At 41.3% G+C, this 18181-nt stretch overlaps 1 protein-coding gene across 1 annotated transcript; it reads left to right on the top strand.

The window, feature by feature from the left end:
- The first annotated feature begins 795 nt into the window (after positions 1-795).
- On the top strand, positions 796-17694 carry ptpn9b (protein tyrosine phosphatase non-receptor type 9b). The gene is made up of 13 exons (XM_042485448.1): positions 796-856; positions 4456-4599; positions 6342-6431; positions 6686-6810; positions 6981-7086; positions 7215-7325; positions 8547-9442; positions 10126-10222; positions 11035-11104; positions 12154-12232; positions 12377-12527; positions 12845-13052; positions 14957-17694. Exons 1-13 carry the CDS (start codon positions 824-826, stop codon positions 15178-15180), a joined length of 2334 nt encoding a protein of 777 aa, XP_042341382.1. The 5' UTR covers positions 796-823; the 3' UTR covers positions 15181-17694.
- The last annotated feature ends 487 nt before the right edge of the window (positions 17695-18181 follow it).

Here is an 18181-nt window from a genome sequence, read left to right as displayed (position 1 = left end):
TATTGTGTGTGTTGTGGAAGAGGGGGTGGGGGGGGGGGGGGGGGGTTGCAACGGGAAAGGCACCACAAATGACTAAGCACTGGGGATGGAATTGTGTTATTTGAAATTAGGCTTATGGGAGGGACATGCAATTTTAAATGGTTGTATTTCGTATGTATTTTAAATACCCTCAAATAAGCAAGTGTAAAGAATGTTTTCTTTAAAATCTTCAAAATCACACCATTTTTCATGGCCAGAAACTACGAAATATGGTATGGTGAAGGAAGTGGTGGATGAGGTAGTATGAGGTAGCAGGAGGAAGTATAGTACAGACAATCTCAAAAAAAGGGAAAAAAAAAGCTTAAGTACTGTAATAAAGTATTACTTTGTTGCATTACTAGGTGAAGGGAAGGTCATGCGTTTCCCCAAGCCACTCAGGGAGACTTAAGGAAAAATATTTGTGGCTTGTGGTGAGGGTGGTGATATGGAAAACAAACAAACAAATGTTGTCACGCACATCAGCCGCCCCCTCCTCTGTCAAGTCAAGAACAGTCCCTGACATCGAGAAATAAAGTTATGAATTGTCAGAAGCTGTAAAGATTTTGAACTTTTAGTGGTAATATGCGATGATAATTCGAGTGTATTCGTGTAAGCAGGGAAATTTAAAATATATACCGTTTTTGGAATAAATGTGAATGGTAACATGAGTAAACGCCGTTTATGAATCATCAGTGTACATTGATGAGTGAATGCATGTGGGCGGGGCTTCGCTCCGGTCTCGGGGTGTAGGGCGTGAGCTAGCGGCTGGTGGGCGCGCCCGCTGCGACGTTGCGGAGGCTTCAAGATGGCGGAAGCCCTGACAACTCAGGAGCAGCTGGTAAGGGTGTCTTTACGGATTTTTTTCCTCACCCCCCCTTCATGTCCAGCGTGAACGCATGTCATTTTCTGCTTCTTCTCTAGCCGGCGGGTATTTAAATATATTTTGTCCGGGTGATTGTCCTTAGAAACGGTGTGTTGTAGTAAATAGCCCTGGCCCGTTCGCTTTCTCCGGAGCCGACTGACTCCGGTGTGACTGACAGCAGTTAGCATGTGTGTTAGCATGATGGCGTTTGCCAGTAGTAGTAGTGGGGACCACTTAACCGGCTGTGTATCCAGTATACTCGCCCCTCTGGTAACCCAGCTTTACATGGGCCACATTAAAAGGTTCATACCCTTAATGTTAACACACGACACTTAGTTCCCTGTAGCTTGCCCCATACATGTGGCTTTTAGTGTGTTAAACGTGACCGTTAGCAATCCAGCTGCCACATGTAACCTAGCCACTGGCTAATGCTAATAGCTATTGTTGACTTGCAGGGAATTTCCTCGACAGCCATCTCGCTATGTGTTGAAAATCACATTGCACCAAGTGTGAAGTTTAAAAAGGACCAAATGATACTTGCTTAAAGTGTTGGTTATCATAATATATCATGACATAGATTAAGACAGACCAATATCATCACTCTCATCGCACAACGCGAGTGTTTGCTATGAGCCCGCTAGCTCGCAATGTCCTGCCTATCAGATTTACGGTCGCGAATTCACAGAAGTGATCTTCCAGTTCTTAGCATTGTTATTGCCATCTCTTTCTAGTAAAAGGGGTGGGCCTGGCTCTGATAGCAAACACAAGATGTCACGCAGCAATTCCAATGACCGCTTCATTTCATACCTTTCATACCATAGCTACTTGATTTTATCGTTTTCAGCCATTCCTAATGTTAATTGATCTGTGAGCAGGGCATGCTTGTACTGCTCCCCAGATATGCCGATGTGTTTCTTGGTTTCCAACATCACTCATCCAGGCTTAGTAACGCCAATAGATTAACTGCCCCGAGGACACATACAATTTAAAATCTTCGTTTTAGCTCGCTGCTGAAATCAACGACTTGTTGCCCTTCCTTGGATTAGCCTCACCAAGGCTAGCGACCATCCTGGTGATGCTGTTCAGATACTGGCGGTAGCATACAGTGTATCCAAACGGTGTGATTTAGAGGTACCTTCTCTGACTTGTGCCCCAAATCAGACAGGTTTATCCCAGTTTACTGTTGCCCGTATACAAGCATGTTTTGGCAACACCAGGATTGATTTAGGAAAAGAAAATGTGATGCAGCAACACAATGGAAGGAACATACCTTCAAGTTACACATTTAAATAAATCAACTGTTGAATGATGATACAATAAACTACCAGTAACTAAATGCTAACTTGAGTAGTGTCAAGAGCACTAGATTGTACATACTGATGAAATTTCAGGGTTTCCCACATACTCATTTTTTTGTGGTAGCCTGCCACAGTTAAATCATCTGCTGCCATGTATCGATTTCTAATTTTAGAGCTGGATTGTTCATTATGAGCACTGCTCATACCATTCAGTTATGCACTACACCACACTGTCGGGGCACAGAGAGTACTCTGGGCACAGATCTAGAAGTAGAAAGGCAGGTTCAGTGCTAGTGAAACTTAACCATTCATTTGACTGGGTCTAAAAGTTTGTATTTGCTCGCCATTCTGTAGTAGCTCTTCTCATCCATCAATCTGATCTGATCAGTTCTGACCAGATCTACAGATCAGTTATCCACCCAGTGACTCAAACTCCTCAGGTTGCTGCTGAGGAAAAAGAAAACCTTATAGTGTTAGGCCTGCTCTGTGTTCATAGACCCACCAACATATCCAAATTTTAGAGAGGAAGATGTTATTGTAACTTCAATATATGTACAATCGCAACATTGTGCTCAGACTGCCCAAGTCTTTTTCAGTCCAGGTATTGTGACTGGATAAATGACCAAATATACATTATTTTTGTGAAGACTCATTATTGTCCTGATGAAATGATTCTAAACATGTATGTTATAGTTTCCCATAGTGTTAAAAACCATTGATGTGCCCCCTTTCCTGACATCATAAAAGAAAATATATATTTTCCCATTGTGGTTGATAAATAACCAGCTTCTAACTATTGCTAGTTAGACTGCGTAAAATGCTGGACCAGGTATCAGCGACCCTATTTGTTGTTAGACTGCAGACTATTAGACCCAGCAGCACATTTAATGGTTAGGTTCCACTGTCCTTGGCATTCTGCTGCTCTGTCTGTGCCCAGATGTGCTCCATGGTGCAGTCAATAACCGAACAAACCTAACAGATATAAACATACCTGTGTGTGTGTGTGTGTGTGTGTGTGTGTGTGTGTGTGTGTGTTTGTGGGCAGATGTTTTAATCATGGTGGGCGGCCACAAATAAATGAGTCTGTGGGAAACTCTGGGCAAGTACATGATGCACCAATCGAATACCACATAATTTATGAATACACCGTGAAGATGTGTCACACCCAGATAAAACAAAAAATTCCCAGAAATCAGTTCTTGTTCCCTGATCTAAAACAGCATCCTCCACAGCAAGTTGATCCCACTGGCAACGTTTTTTTTTTTTTTTTTTTTTTAGATTTCTGGGAAATAGTGGAACATAGCCGTTAGCAAAATGCCAGGAATTTGGCAATATTTTACACTGGAGAAAATAGAGATCTATGGCATTCATTCTTTGTATTCATTCATGTGTTACTTAGGTTTTAACCTGAGCTGAGCTTTGCAATGCAACAATCGTAGCATTCATTTCTCATTCACGTACAAAGCTAATAGTGTATAGCTGTTCTTTTGTTAAAGCAGTGGTATTGGGTCCAGCCAGTATTCAAATTCAGGTATCAGAATTGGTAATGGGAAGGTAAAACATCTCCAACACATTTTCAAAAGAAAACAAGGGTGCTGTTAATTTCACACTGCAATGCCATGTATTTAATGAGTGTGTCTATATTTTTACCATAACAAAATTGAGCATGAGACTTGATGCATCAGGGTCTGAGTGCATCTTTTTCTGCCATCATAGAGAAACCCTGTATTTGGATCAGTATTTCACTTGACGTCTGCTTTCTTCTTTTTTGTCCCAAGAGAGGGTAGATGTGAGTTTTGTACATATTTCACCAGTTAATCTGATGCACCCATTCATAGACTCTCCTTGTGCTGGTTACATTTTTGGATGACAGATGCAGCTCACTTGAGTGACAACGAGCTGACTGTTGTCTCTTGGCATTCGAGTGCTCTCATCCTCGGCATCTTCCAGGGGCACAGCCTGCTGCTGCCATCTGTATCACACATTTTTGTAACTTTGGCAGGGAAGGAGCTACAAAGCTATGTGGGCTGACAGACTTATACATTCTCTTTGTCATTTCAGTTGTCATCTTCTCTCCTTTTTTTTTTAAATTTTTTTTTTTTACTACTGCTCTACTTACTGAATTCCAAGCTTTTGATGTATTTTTTTTACATCAAAAGTTTCTCCTCCTCTGGGTATTCCCCTTCTTCAAAAGGTTTTTTTTCCTGCTTTAATCTCACCTCACACACCAACAACCTCACTCCTTTTCCTCCATCTCCTCTCTCGTGTTTGTCACAGGCTGTGGAGGAGTTCCTGGGTGAGGTGCGTAGCAGGGAGCAGCCTCACAGCGCTGGGCTCGTGTCCCAACCAACAGCTGTAAAGTTTCTTATGGCCCGCAAGTTTGACGTCTCCAGAGCCATCGACCTCTTCCAAGCATACAAGGTACAGCAGTGCTTTGATTGGTGACAAAATGAGATAATTTTTTACTCTTTCTACTAATGCAGGACACCACATGACTTAATCATGGATAAAGGATCTGACCTGACTCTTTCTTAATGTTGTGATTTGAATTGTGAAAGAAAAGCACTGAGGCTTATTTGGTGATGTCTGCAGGAGAAACGTGATGTGTTCCAATGATTACAAACTTTGCTTGTTTGTAAATGAAGTAACCAGACCTATCCCGTGCTGTGCCAGTGCTGAAGAAAGGTCTGGCAGAGCCAATCACAGTTCAGTTCATGGGGAAAAAATGCTTGAGGTTGTTTATATTTCTTTAAACCAATCACAGTCATCTTGGGCGGTGCAAATCCCAGGATTCAGCAACAGCAGCCTTGCAAAATTGTGTTGGAGGGAGATTGTGTTGTTGGACAGGTGTAGGGATGTAACGGTTTCCAGTTATTACGATAACCGCGGTGAAATTCCCTGAGGGTTAGTAACATATTTAACATTTTAATTATCATGGTAACCATGCGTGATCGCCTTGTTTTGAAATAACAGTAAAAACTGTCGACGGCGTCCCAAATTAACACCAGCTGAGTGCCAAATGTGATAAAATCTCTGGAGGTTATTCGCAACATTGGGGATTATCGTGAAAATTTTGGTCACGATAATCGTGATATGAAAATTTAATATTGTTACATCTCTAGACAGGTGAATTTTGGCGTTACGGTAACATGCAGTAAGCATGTTTCCATCTGATTTAGGTGGCCAATGACAGGTTTTAGGCTGAATTTACACCAAATCTAGCATTGCAGAGATTAACTGCATGGATCTGTAGAATTCGGTTTCTCTTTCACTACTGTAGTCTTTTTCTTGCCACAAAAAACACATCTGTGCGCACACACACACTAAGGAAGTGCTTTAAGGACAGTACACACAATCTGTCTATACATATGATTCTGGTGTGATCATCAGATCGTCATCAGATCATCAGATCCATGATGGTCCACTGCAGCGTGACGTCGGGTTGTATGTGTCCAGAAAGGTTATTCTTTTTCAACTTTTCACCACAGCTCCGCTAGTTGCTTTTTTTATTTCTCCAGCCCACCTTATGACCACACCAAAGCAGCCTCGATGCACTATCCACATAAAAATAAGTGAGAGGAGTGGTATTTTTGCCGCAACCCCAGATTTGGTGTGAATGCACTTAAACCCATTCTTCATCCTGGGGGCCAGACAAGTAATTGTAAGGAATGAGAAACAATGTAAAAATGTGGATATCTGACCGATGGCCCTTTATGATATGTCGACAGCTCCCCACCAGCACAGAAAACATGCTTGCAAATTCTAACCATGTCCCGGTACAACAAGTTGTAATTCCGTTCTGAGTAACAAGGTTGTCATTTAAAAGTGAATAGCAGTGTGCTGTGAGTGTGAGAAAGTCAGACCACTGAGGTGCGCAAGAGGTTGAATGAAAAACAATAAAAAATGCCAGCAACAAACATGACCTTGTTCTTAAAACTGTGTCAAGAGAGGTGCTGCATTTTTTTAAGGCAGCACTTTGTAGTTATGCTATATTGTGGGCACAAATAACATGAACATTGAAAGCACAATTCTCAACAAAAATAAAAGTGTTGTCCGCCACTTGAAATTTCACATAAATTATTTTTTCTGTTTGCATACTCTTAAGCTGCAAGCGAATGACTTTCCCCTTCTCTCTTGTCTCTGTCATCATCTATCAAAATTAGAACACAAGAATCAAAGAGGGCATCATCAATATCAACCCTGACGAGGAGCCCCTCCGCTCTGAGCTGCTGAGTGGCAAATTCACAGTCCTGGTGAGTGTGAAGTAATTGTGAGCAACACTTCAGGATAGACAGGAAATGGTGCACATGCTGGTCATTTTAGAAGAGTTTTGTGTGTATTTCAGTCTGGTCATGCGCGCCTGCTTTTGTTTCTCCATATGAACGGAGATGGAGTAAAAGATGAAAATGTGTCTGTTCATAATTGGGATATATGGTGGCCTCTTTTGACAGATGGCCAAGAATGAGTTAGCATTGATGTGTATGATAACCCGTTAATGTTCCTTCAGCCCGGTCGTGATGCAAAGGGTGCCGCTCTAGCACTCTTCACTGCTCGTCTCCATCGGCCAGATGTCACTACCCACAAAGCTGTGCTGCAGGCCATCATCTATCAGCTGGACAAAGCCATAGAGAAGTGATGCCCTTATGCTTTATACCCTAATAGTTATATGTACAACTTGAGTATTGCCTTATTTCTAAGTTTCTGTCTGGTATATTTTATAAAATAACAAATATTTCTTATGACGAGCTTCTTTTGAACCTCTTCTGCTTTTTAATTTGAAAATCTTGCACATTTCTCTGTAGTCCACAAACTCAAAGAGACGGACTCATATTTATCTACGACATGACCAACTCCAGCTATGGCAACTTTGACTATGAGCTCTGTGTCAAGATCCTCAATTTGCTCAAGGTAAATACACGGGAACATCATCCATTGCTCTTTTATCTGCCTGCCTTCAAGTTTTCGGAGTCAACACTGTCTCTCTAAAATTGAAAACCTTTCTCATCATTTGTCTATCTGATGTGTGTATTTCCCAGGGGGCGTTTCCGGCTCGACTAAAATGTGTCTTCATCGTGTCGTCGCCTCTTTGGTTTCGAGCACCTTTCGCGGTCCTCCGCTTATTTGTGCGCGAAAAGCTGAGAGAACGGGTATGTATGTCTGTTTTCAGTTGTTCTCTATCAGAATTGTAAAATTCTTGGCTGATACAGATGGGTTTTTTGTGATTGCTGTTTATTTTGTTGTTATTTATTCGCACTTTTGTAGCAGGGAAAAAATGAAATCTTCATTATAAAAAAAACCAAACAATTTTAAAGTCATTCAGCCCTTCATTACACTACCTTTGAATGAGCACTGATTCCACCATACAAATTTATTAATCAACCTTACTGAAGCCTTCTTTCACTCTCTTCCCATTAACATTAATATCTCTGTAAAGCTGGATGCATGAGATTGACTTTATTTAACCCAGAGGCTAATTTTAGCCGTCATGCAGTTCCAGCAAGGGCTCCAGTGTGATCATATCCCTTTCATATACATCGAATTGTAGTGTCTTTTTGGAGACTAAATCCACAATGGTAAATCTAACAAATGTCTTCTGTTATTGTGAAACATGAGAAGTGAAAAATGTCCAATCCGACTTGATGTAAAACACTGCACTCCTCACTGTCACTTTTTTTACCAAGCCATCCAATCACGGTGGAGGAGGGGCGGGACACAATCACAAAGGCCAAACGTTACATAACTCAACATGTACAAGTGCTGAACAACAACAGTTGGTGAATTTTAGCTGAAAAAAACATACCGCTGCAAACATGTCCTTATTAAACACTAACAACAGCAATTGTCAGACCAATTAAAATTTGGTAGGACACGAGCATAATGACTAATCAACTGACCACAAAGTGCCGCCTGATTAGTTTCAGCCTCTGGCTGCTAACATAATCTGGCTCTCCTAATAATCCTGTCTGGCTCTGACTATTTCAACACGGATTTGTTGTACACAATGTAGCATTATAATGTAAGAAGAAGGTGCGTTCCCTGACACGCCAAGAGTGAGTTTACTGTATCCTGTCATCCTAAAATCGTCCTGGGTAAGATCTCTGTCCATCCCAAAAATGTTTTCTATTGTCCCTGGGAACATGGGAAACCTTGCATTTAAGTCTTTCCTAGAATTGACGTGACCCAACAGAAAAACATCCGGCACTGTCATCTGTTAATGTCATCTTATTCTCCAATGGTAGTAAACACAGCGAGTATTTGCAGATAAGCAGTTGATAAATTGGTGTATCCCTAGTGTTACATCACAGTGTTTAAGATGCTTGATTGTCATCTGTCACTTAAATTCTGTTTTCTTTCTTCTCCGTCCCCAGGTGTGCACAGTGAAAGCTCATGAGTTGGCCAGTCACATCCCAGTCTCCTCCCTCCCCGAACACCTGGGTGGGACGTCCCAGTATAGCCACGTGGCTTGGATCCAGTCCTGTGTTAACACACACACAAACACTGTTCAGGGTGACACACAAGAACACGACACACACGACTGTGTGGGCAGCCTGCTGCGCTCCTACAGCTTAGAGTGCAGCAACACAAGCGCAGGCGCTACACTGTCCCACACCCACATAAACACACAGTTAGGTTCCGAGCTAGCCGTGGCTAACTCAAACTGCTATGACGATAGCAATGCTAACCCACACAATCACTGCGGTGTCGGGGATGGCAGGACTCGAGGCCAAGGACAGTACCAGCAGAGCCCACAGTCTGCAAACAGGCTGCAGGGTAACCACCAACACTGGAACGGCTCAGCAGTGAGCGGGGCCAACGTGGCCGTGAGCGGCTCGAGCCCCAACGCTAACATGAATGGCCGTGGCCGCCAAGCCCCTCCCCAGTCAGACACGCCCCCTGACACACCGCTTTCCCACAAAGGCGACGGAGATGCAGTGGATGGAAAGGCCACAGACTCTCAGAATGACGATGTAAAAGAGGAGGATGAGGACGATGGTGAGGGAGAGGACGGGGTGCCTCCGCTGCCTCAGAAATCTTTGCCCCGCCCCCCTCACCATCCTTCCTCCCAGTCCCCACCCCTGTCTTCATCATGGGGTCCTGATGATGAGGACAGCTGCATGGAGGTTTCTGTTCACATGCCAGAGCAGGGAGGCATGACGGTGCACGATCTGGTGGAATACGTGAAGAGAAAGAAGAAGAAGGGGATTTACCAGGAGTACGAGGAGATCCGGAAGGAGCCTCCAGCGGGCACCTTTGACTACTCCAAGTAAGAGATGAACATTTATATTCTCTCCATTGGGCTTCTTTTTCTCCTCTTGTGTGCATTTGTCTCAGTCTCTCTGTACCAAGGTGAAGGAAAATGATGTGACAGACACACATCAATCCACTATTTAACATTACATAGGGTTCCTGCAGAACCTTAACAAGTCTTCAAAAGAACTGAATTCATTAATCCAAAAAAGGCCATAATTTGTATTAAAATGACTTAAATTAATCTGTCAAAAGTCTTAAAAATTCTCAGACATTGAAGAAGAATTTTATGGATACATTTTATTATTAAATAATTTAATAAATTCCTTTTCTTAAACTTGTCATGGTTGGAATCCAAGCAGTAAAATCTCATATGCAGATTCAGTAACACAAAATTACCCAGAAAACAAGCCAGAAATGCCCCATATTTTCCACTTCTGTTGGTTAACCACATAAATACTTATATGATAATAAAACACTAAAAAGAGTTGTTTTTCCAAAATTTGACGTAGATAATCTAACTGTTTTTACTGGACAAAAAAGCCATTGTTTTATGTTACAGTAAACATTAACAGAAAATTGGTCTTATACTTAGCTCCGAGTGGCATAATAAAAAGTCTTAAAAAGTCTTAAATCTACCTTGCTGTAAGCTGCAGGAACCCTGGTTACATCACGTTGTTTTCAATTCTGCCTTCACAGAAAACTGTCCAATCAGATAAAGAACAGGTACAGTGATGTTCTCTGCCTGGACCAGTCACGGGTGCGGCTCTGCCAGCTCTGTGATGACGAGGACGAGGTAATGAAAAATTCATTAAATTTCATCTCTCTCTCTCTCTCTCTCTCTCTCTCTCTCTCTCTCTCTCTCTTTCTTTTTTTCTCTCTCTTGTATTAATGATTTATTTCATTCACAAATGTTCTGTAGTCAGTCATGAGGCCTCTGTGCCACCTTCACATAAGAAGTTTATATAGTCTAATGTTATATTGCATGCATTTAGTGGAGGGTGCTGAGATGATTGCAGAGGATTGGCTGTAGACCAAAATGCGAAAATTGAAATCGCAATAACCGTTAAAAACACTAACATTTGCACTCTGACATTTAGGTTTGGTCTTTGCGATGTCTTCCCCTTTTCTAACTACCAGATTTGTGTGATAAGATGGAAAGCGGAATGCTTGACTGTATAATACACAGCGGGTTTCATGTGGCTAAATAAGGAAATGCTTGTTTTTTGGCAACCTTGGTCTTACTTCTGTAAAATGAGTACAATGTTATCATAACTGATGTTAATAATGGCCAAAACTATGAACCCGAAACCAGGTTATAAAAGTCCTTCAGACAAAATAAAAAAAGGTGGAATAACTGTAGAACAAATGTTGGCAACTAAGTGAATCTCATTAATGGAAGATTGACTTAAACAGCTGTGGATTCATATTGTTTTATGTGTATATTAACATTTTTATGTGACTCCAGTCTACAGTTTTAACCATGTATCACAGCGAAGCAACTGGCCTAAAAAAGTCAGTAGTACTGTTTTTTGTTCTCCTACAGGAGGCAGCAGATACTAGCTCCAACCAGCGAGCCTCACCCGTTTTCTCCTGTGTGTTTTGCAGACATCAGATTACATTAATGCCAGTTTCATGGACGGGTACAAGAGGAGCAACGCCTACATAGCAACTCAGGGTGAGCAAATGACACAAACTACGGCCCCATGTCTCATGATCGTCATGTAGTCCTTCATGCAATTTACACTTTTTCTGCTCCAAATTAGGGGTGTTTCTAATGACTAATTTCCCTGTCTGGAGTTTAGACTAAGACAAGTTGACAAGTGCAGAAGTAAGAAAACTTGAACAAAATGTAATCTATAGACAGTTGACAACAAAACATTGGAAATAGCGTCCGTTAATGCAGCAGCGGACAGGAAGTAAACAGTAACCAAAGCAGTTGCTCTGGCAAAAGAATAGTCATGAAACTGTCCATATGATTAAACTTTGCCTACAAAAAATACTGCAATTGAAATCGTTAATCACATTTTTCTGTTACCAAATTTGAAATGCCACTGAAACATTTGGCCTGTTGCACTATACATTATAAACGTCGGACATTAACAAAAACTGAATAAATCCAAGTTTACGGATAGTAGGTATTTATTTACACTGCTGTGCATTTAACGTCCCAAATTGTCTCTATTCAACACACACACACACACACACACACACACACACACACACACACACGTGGCATCTCTCTTACGCACGTGACACACACACACACACACACACACACATCAAGGTTTCTCAGGATATCCCATACAACAAACTAATGACACACAGCCAGTTGAAATTGTGTGTGAAGGCCTGGACTTACTTCCATCTCCACGGACAGCTTCAGACATGTACCAGTCATGCAGACACACACACACACACACACACACACACACACAGAGCACACGTGTGTGTTTGTGCCTGTGTGTCTAAAGTAGAGAGAGGGAGAGCCAATGATGATTAGAGTAGCTAGTCCTGCTTTAGACTGATCCAGACTACTTCTGTCGTCCTGTGGTTATCTTAGAAATAACGTTAACTGTTTAGTATTTAATGCTAACTAACAAGGAGAGCAACATTTAATCTACCAGTTGGCTAGCTGCGCACATTCATACCCAAAAACCCCACTCAGCCCTCAGTAGGGTACAGTTCAGGTGTTACCATGATCTAACAGATTTTTGTGTCTTTTAGGTCCTCTGCCAAAAACTTTTGGTGACTTCTGGCGCATGGTGTGGGAACAGATGGTACTTATCATTGTCATGACCACCAGGTGAGACTCTTTTTACATCTGAGTTTTGAAGTCAGTTATGTGTTAGATGTACAAAAGGTGTTTGTTTACAGAAAGGCTTGTCCAACGTATTCTCGATTGTCTGACGATGAGATTTAAAAAAAAGTATCCTTCTGTGTGCCTCAGGGTGGTGGAGCGAGGGCGAGTCAAGTGCGGTCAATACTGGCCTCTTGAGGAGGGCAGGACTGAGCAGCACGGATACTTCTTGGTCAGGAACACACACATCCAGGTGTTTCAGGACTTCAAACTCTCCCATCTTGAACTTTATAACACACAGGTAAGTGACAGTATATTAGTGCATTACGTTACAGTACTTTTTTTAACTAGGTCTGTTAATTTGGGATAATAAAATGACCTTAAAAGTTATCGTTATTGGCCTCAGAGGTGATAGACATTTTGATGAAAGAGAACCGAATATGTCATTGCTGACACAGGATTGAGCGGTTGCTTTTGTCAGAGGATTCTTTTTTGTTTTAGAAATGTCACCATTTCATGTCATTTGACACATGGCATGCTTGTACATACTGTTTCAACAGAAAGACTCTTGATATCTTTCTCTCTGCTCTTCTCCAAACCTCTGTGACGTGTCATTAGTCCGGAGAGAAACGGGAGGTGTGTCACTACCTCTATGTGAGCTGGCCGGATTTCGGGGTACCCAAAAGTGCTTCTGCTATGTTGGACTTCCGTGAGCATGTACTTCAGAGGAGGGAGGCTGCAGTTCGGAGCCTGGGCTCCAGTTGGACGGGGCCTCCAGGGGGCCCCCCTGTGGTTGTGCACTGCAGTGCCGGCATTGGCCGCACAGGTAAATGCATGCACCGTTGTGCAGTTCAAATATACTTTTACTGGCAACTATAAGTTGATGCTAGAATGGATCGTCTGGAGGGAAGGGGGTTGGATCCCCACTGCATGTCATCAGATGCTCATAGCAAAATCAACCAATCACAGCAGCGTGTAGTCTCTGGCAGATGTTTTGGTTTATCTGTCTCATAGACTGTTTCTAATATTATATGTGTCTTTACATACAGTCTATGATCTGTCTACATCATTCCCATTCATAAGTGTGATAAGAGTTAGAGTCTTTTCTTGAAGAGGTAGAGAAAGAGTTTATTCCTCACAGTGTGGAGCAGCATCACACTGACAAAAGTGAAGAAATTAAATGATTTCTAGCTAACGTTAGATATAAGCCAGGAACGGCACTTTAGCTACAGTGCTGCAGGTTAACTTTAGGTTATCTGACTGCACAGTTATCAGAAATCTGATAACTGTGCTGAGTTAAATCTCCACGAAAAGTGACTAATTTAATGTCAAATAAATCTATTGTAGTAGAAAGAACAATATTTCCCACTGACATGTAATGAAGTAGAAGTATATAGTAGTCTGATGGAGTTACCCAAATAAGGCTGCCTCTGATTATAACTAACAAGCTAGATTACCTGAGTAAATATCTACCACTATCATTATTTTACGAGGCAGCGACGCTCATCATTGTGTCATCAGTAACTCGTACATACACTACACTCAACTCTCCATATCATTTCTCTTTCAGCTTCAACTGAACAAATTACCGAAGTGGTTAAACAAATGTATGTTTTGTGAAACGTTGATGCAACCACATTTGAGCCGATTTAGAAAAAGCTCTGGACATTCAGAACGAATATTTAAATATTTGATTTGTGCATGTGCAGTCTGTGTAATTACTATATGGCTCGGTGCAGTCAGATAAAGCTGAAGTCCTCCAAAATCTGCCAGAAACTACACGCTGCTATGATTGGTTGACTCGCCTTTTGTAGGACTGGGTTTTTTTAAAAACTTTATTGCCAACGACAATGAACAGGCAATCAACACCATGTGAGTGGGCTTTATCTGACATGAATGTGCATGTGAATGAGGATTCACCATACAACATTAGATGACACACAGCTGCCCATGTATACACCTTCCATGCACATATGTAAGTAATTTCTTACAAAACTGTTTTCTTCCTTTAACAAAAAAACATCCACTTTGAGTCCAGGATGAACTGAGTAGATTTTGTTGTTCAAAGGTCTCGGTAACGTTTTTGGGCATAACTCTTGTATTCATGCACTAGTTATGCCAAACTTTTACACAAATGTCTAATAAGATAAAATGTTAATATGTCATATCTCAAAGGTCAACTTCACTGTGGCGTGATAATGCTCTGCAAAAACACTTTACTGGCCATTATTCAACGTTTGGTCAGATAGTGAATTGGTGACACTAATCTTGTTTCAACACTGAAACTGTGCTGACTGCTTAGATCTAATGTGCTGCCGGGAGGAGGATGATTGTGAAGCATCAGTGTTTCATCATTTCTAGCTTTTTATGCAGCATCATCCATACATTTTTGGGGCACTGTCTACTGTCATGGCTACATATGTGTGTAGACAGACGCAGATTCTAACTGCAACCTGACAGGTTCACGGCGGCGTACAGCTGCATGGCAGGAATTTTAGTTCATTTGGTTGGTTACCCAAAAAAAGCATTTAGGTTTGATACCCAGCCTACAACACACTCGGTTAGCCCGTTGTAGAGTTTTGGATTTTTCTCTGGTGTTGTCTGTATTGTTAAGACTCTTTGTGACCTGTTCTGTGTTTATGTGTGTGTGTGTGCACATGCTCGCAATTGGGTAACTTTTTCTTGTGTTACCTTTCCATCTTCACAATTCTCTCTCTGCTCCCCCACCAGGCACGTTCTGTACACTGGACATCTGCCTCTCCCGGCTGGAGGACATCGCCACAGTAGACATCCGTCAGACGGTGCGGCGGATGCGTACGCAGAGGGCTTTCAGCATCCAGACCTGGGACCAGTACTACTTCTGCTACACCGCAGTCATCGAGTACGCCCAGCGCCATGGGAAACTGAGCCCGGTTCAGTGGTCCGACTCGGACCTAGAGACCGACAGCGAGTGAGGGACACACAGAGGGAGAGAAAAAACAAACGGGATAACTAACCTAAGCCGAAGGAAGGAAAGACGTTTCAGAGCAGAGGAGGGAGAAGACTCTTCTGCCATAACAGAGAAGAGACAAAGGATGGAGATGTTGTTTTGGCTCTTGATGTAATGACACAGACTCCCACAGCTGCTCCTCCTTCACACGAAAGGATCGACGGGAGGAGGTGAAGAGCCGGAGGAGAAAAAAAAATACAGGGAGTGGAGACTGTGCATCGTGATTGAGCAAGCTGTCCTGCCAATTTCCGAGCCCCCCTTTTTATTTAGCAAATTTATGGGGGGACTCGGCCTGCCCTGAACCTGTCTTGTTGACAAGAGAGTTGTACGAGTTGTAGCATTTTTTTATATTGACTTGCACATGAGGAATGACAAACTTGAACTTTCCCCCCTCGAAGCCCTCCAAACCCCAGTCTCTGTTCCTTTTTTTTAAAATTATTTCTTGTTTCTTTTCAACCCTGAACAAATCTGTGATCACAGATGGAGGGGATGAAAAGGTGAAACTTGAAAATCTTTTTTTTTTTGAGAGAGAGAGGAAATGGCTGAACATGAGCAAATGGTCGTAAGTGAAAGTATTAGCGTATGAGCCATTTAGTCCATTGTCATTATTTTTTTCCCTTTATTTCCCATGTCCTTTTTTTCTATGGTGCATTTTCTACGTGTGTTTCATATTTGTGCATATGTAGACTAACTTTTCAAAGCCAAAGTTCCCTGAATGCTTGGATGTACTCCTTACTGAGATATTATAGACTGAAGCCCGTGTATATTCTTGTAACATACATTTATACATTATTGTGCATAATAACAACCTCTGAAAGAAGTGCAAAAAAAGAAAAAAATACCTAGTTTAATATAATTGACTTAACCGCGAGAAGAAATATCTATGTAGCGAGCCAGGCTATGACAAGATATAGAAAAGAGTTCTGGTATTGAAACTGATATCATTTTTTTTGCAAATCTGCGCGATTTGTCAGGTCTAACATCATCATTACTGTCGGAGCGTTCTGATAAGTAATTTGGCCTTAACTTGATTCACTGCCTCGTCGTTCTCAGACCTAAACCATACCTGAAACTGTAAACTTTGATTTCACCTTTTGTCCCCCCCCCCCTTTTTTTTTTTTTTTTTTGAATACCACAACTGTTGTGTTTGTCGAGGCACGTTCAGCCTCGAATAATTGTGCCTTCAAGTTTTTCCTTAGCTTATTGTCTCGCTAGTGTAGTAATAACACCCAAACTAGTGCACTTGAATAGTACACGTCGACTATGTGTCACACAGGACACCCACATTTTGCCTAATACAGTCCTGTACATAGTTAACACTACTTCAGAATAACACAAGAGTAGTGAGTGATCTGGGACTAAGCTCTGGTTTGAGACATGGCTATTCTTTTATCATTTGACCTCAGGGGGTAATTCTAGTGTTTTTTGCCTAGTGTCAAAGATCCGTTTCTGGGTTTGCCTCTGGTAAGTTATCATTTAAGAAAGAAACTATATCAACTTTATTTTGTATTTTTTACTGTATTGTATCCTACTATATTTATGTCTTTGTAAAACCTCTACAATATTGAAATCAGTGAATGTTGGTACGATGCTACGAAGAAGAAGAACAACACAAAAACCAGTTATTGCATTTGATAAGCTGAACAAATCAGATGGGGAGTGAGATATATTTTTTTGTTTTTCACGATGAAAACTTGGTGGAAAAATGTCACTTGCCATCGTATTTTCAGAACTGACTTGTATAAATGGTGATTGTTCGATTCCAGGACAATAACGGGGAAGGGGGTTATTGAATATGTTTTAGACAGCTTATTGTTAAAACTCAGTAACAATTACATTAATGTCTTGTACTGTCTGGTACCCAATGCCAAGGACAAAGCAAAAAAGAGCTATCAAGAAAAAAAAATGCAAAAAAGACAAGTGGCTGCCATTTTTTTGTTCACAAAACCCCAGCTTGGTGTCTATGAGTAAAAAAATAAAATATATATATATATCTATATATTTAGAATGGGTTTATCAGCATGGAAAGCGAGCCTTGAATGTTTTCGGGGTAATGGTGTCCGAGCAATTTAGTCAGGACAGACATGGATATTGTTGGTGAATGTGGACCCTGCATCCCTCAATGCCAAAGGCCCAGGCTCACCCTAAAGAGTTATTTCCTACGACACATCCTCAACAGCCTACTAAGCATGGACCTACCAGTGCAGCCTTGCATCCACGGACACAGAAAGACTTGGGAGCACCTCGGGAACATTACTAATGTACAGACACAAAATGGGAGAAATGAAATGTGTCTTGGTCCCCATGCTACTTTTTTAATTTTGTTGTATGAGAAACAGAGAATGCAACGTGCATTTGTCATTGGTGTTCATTTAATGTTTCTTTCTGTGCTTTAAGTTCTCGTGATTGAATTATGGCCTTTTACATGCTGTCAGCCCGGCTGTTCCATTAAAGCAACGGTATTACTATCTTGAACGAGTACAAGGTGAATGTGACCTCTCTTTTTTTTTTGGTGCTTTGATTGAATGTGCAGCGTGTGCAACAGGTTTTCAAGCAAATCTTTTGATTCAGAGTTGCTTTTTTTTTCAGTCAACGATCGACAAAAATGAGCCAGCTTTAGGCATTTAGGAAAGTCACAAAGCACATTTTCTCAGGTACTACATAAAAGTATAAACTTGAGGTACTTGTACTTTTAGTATTTTCATATAATGCCCCTTTATACCTCCACTCCACTGCATTTCAGAGCGAAAGAGCACATTATTTGCCAATTGTTAGTTACTTTACATATTAATAGTTTACATAAAAAACTTGATAAGATTATATAATACACTCAAAGACTTTGTTTATTTTGTCAGGTTTAGATTTTCAATTATGTATGAAATTTTAAAATTTTAATACTACTACTATTATTACTACTACTAGTACTACTTCTAGTACTGCTAATGCTAAGTTTCAAGGTACTCAGA

Source organism: Plectropomus leopardus, chromosome 4 (assembly GCF_008729295.1).
Source record: "Plectropomus leopardus isolate mb chromosome 4, YSFRI_Pleo_2.0, whole genome shotgun sequence".
NCBI classification, from domain to species: domain Eukaryota; kingdom Metazoa; phylum Chordata; class Actinopteri; order Perciformes; family Serranidae; genus Plectropomus; species Plectropomus leopardus.
This window is presented reverse-complemented; position numbering and strand designations above follow the sequence as displayed.

Bases quoted from the DNA above. Each gene is read 5' to 3' on its own strand.
- ptpn9b (XM_042485448.1), top strand. From the start codon at position 824: ATGGCGGAAGCCCTGACAACTCAGGAGCAGCTG. The intron at 7,087-7,214 runs GTAAATACACGG...TGTATTTCCCAG, and splicing joins AGATCCTCAATTTGCTCAAG to GGGGCGTTTCCGGCTCGACT. The intron at 11,105-12,153 runs GTGAGCAAATGA...TGTGTCTTTTAG, and splicing joins CGCCTACATAGCAACTCAGG to GTCCTCTGCCAAAAACTTTT.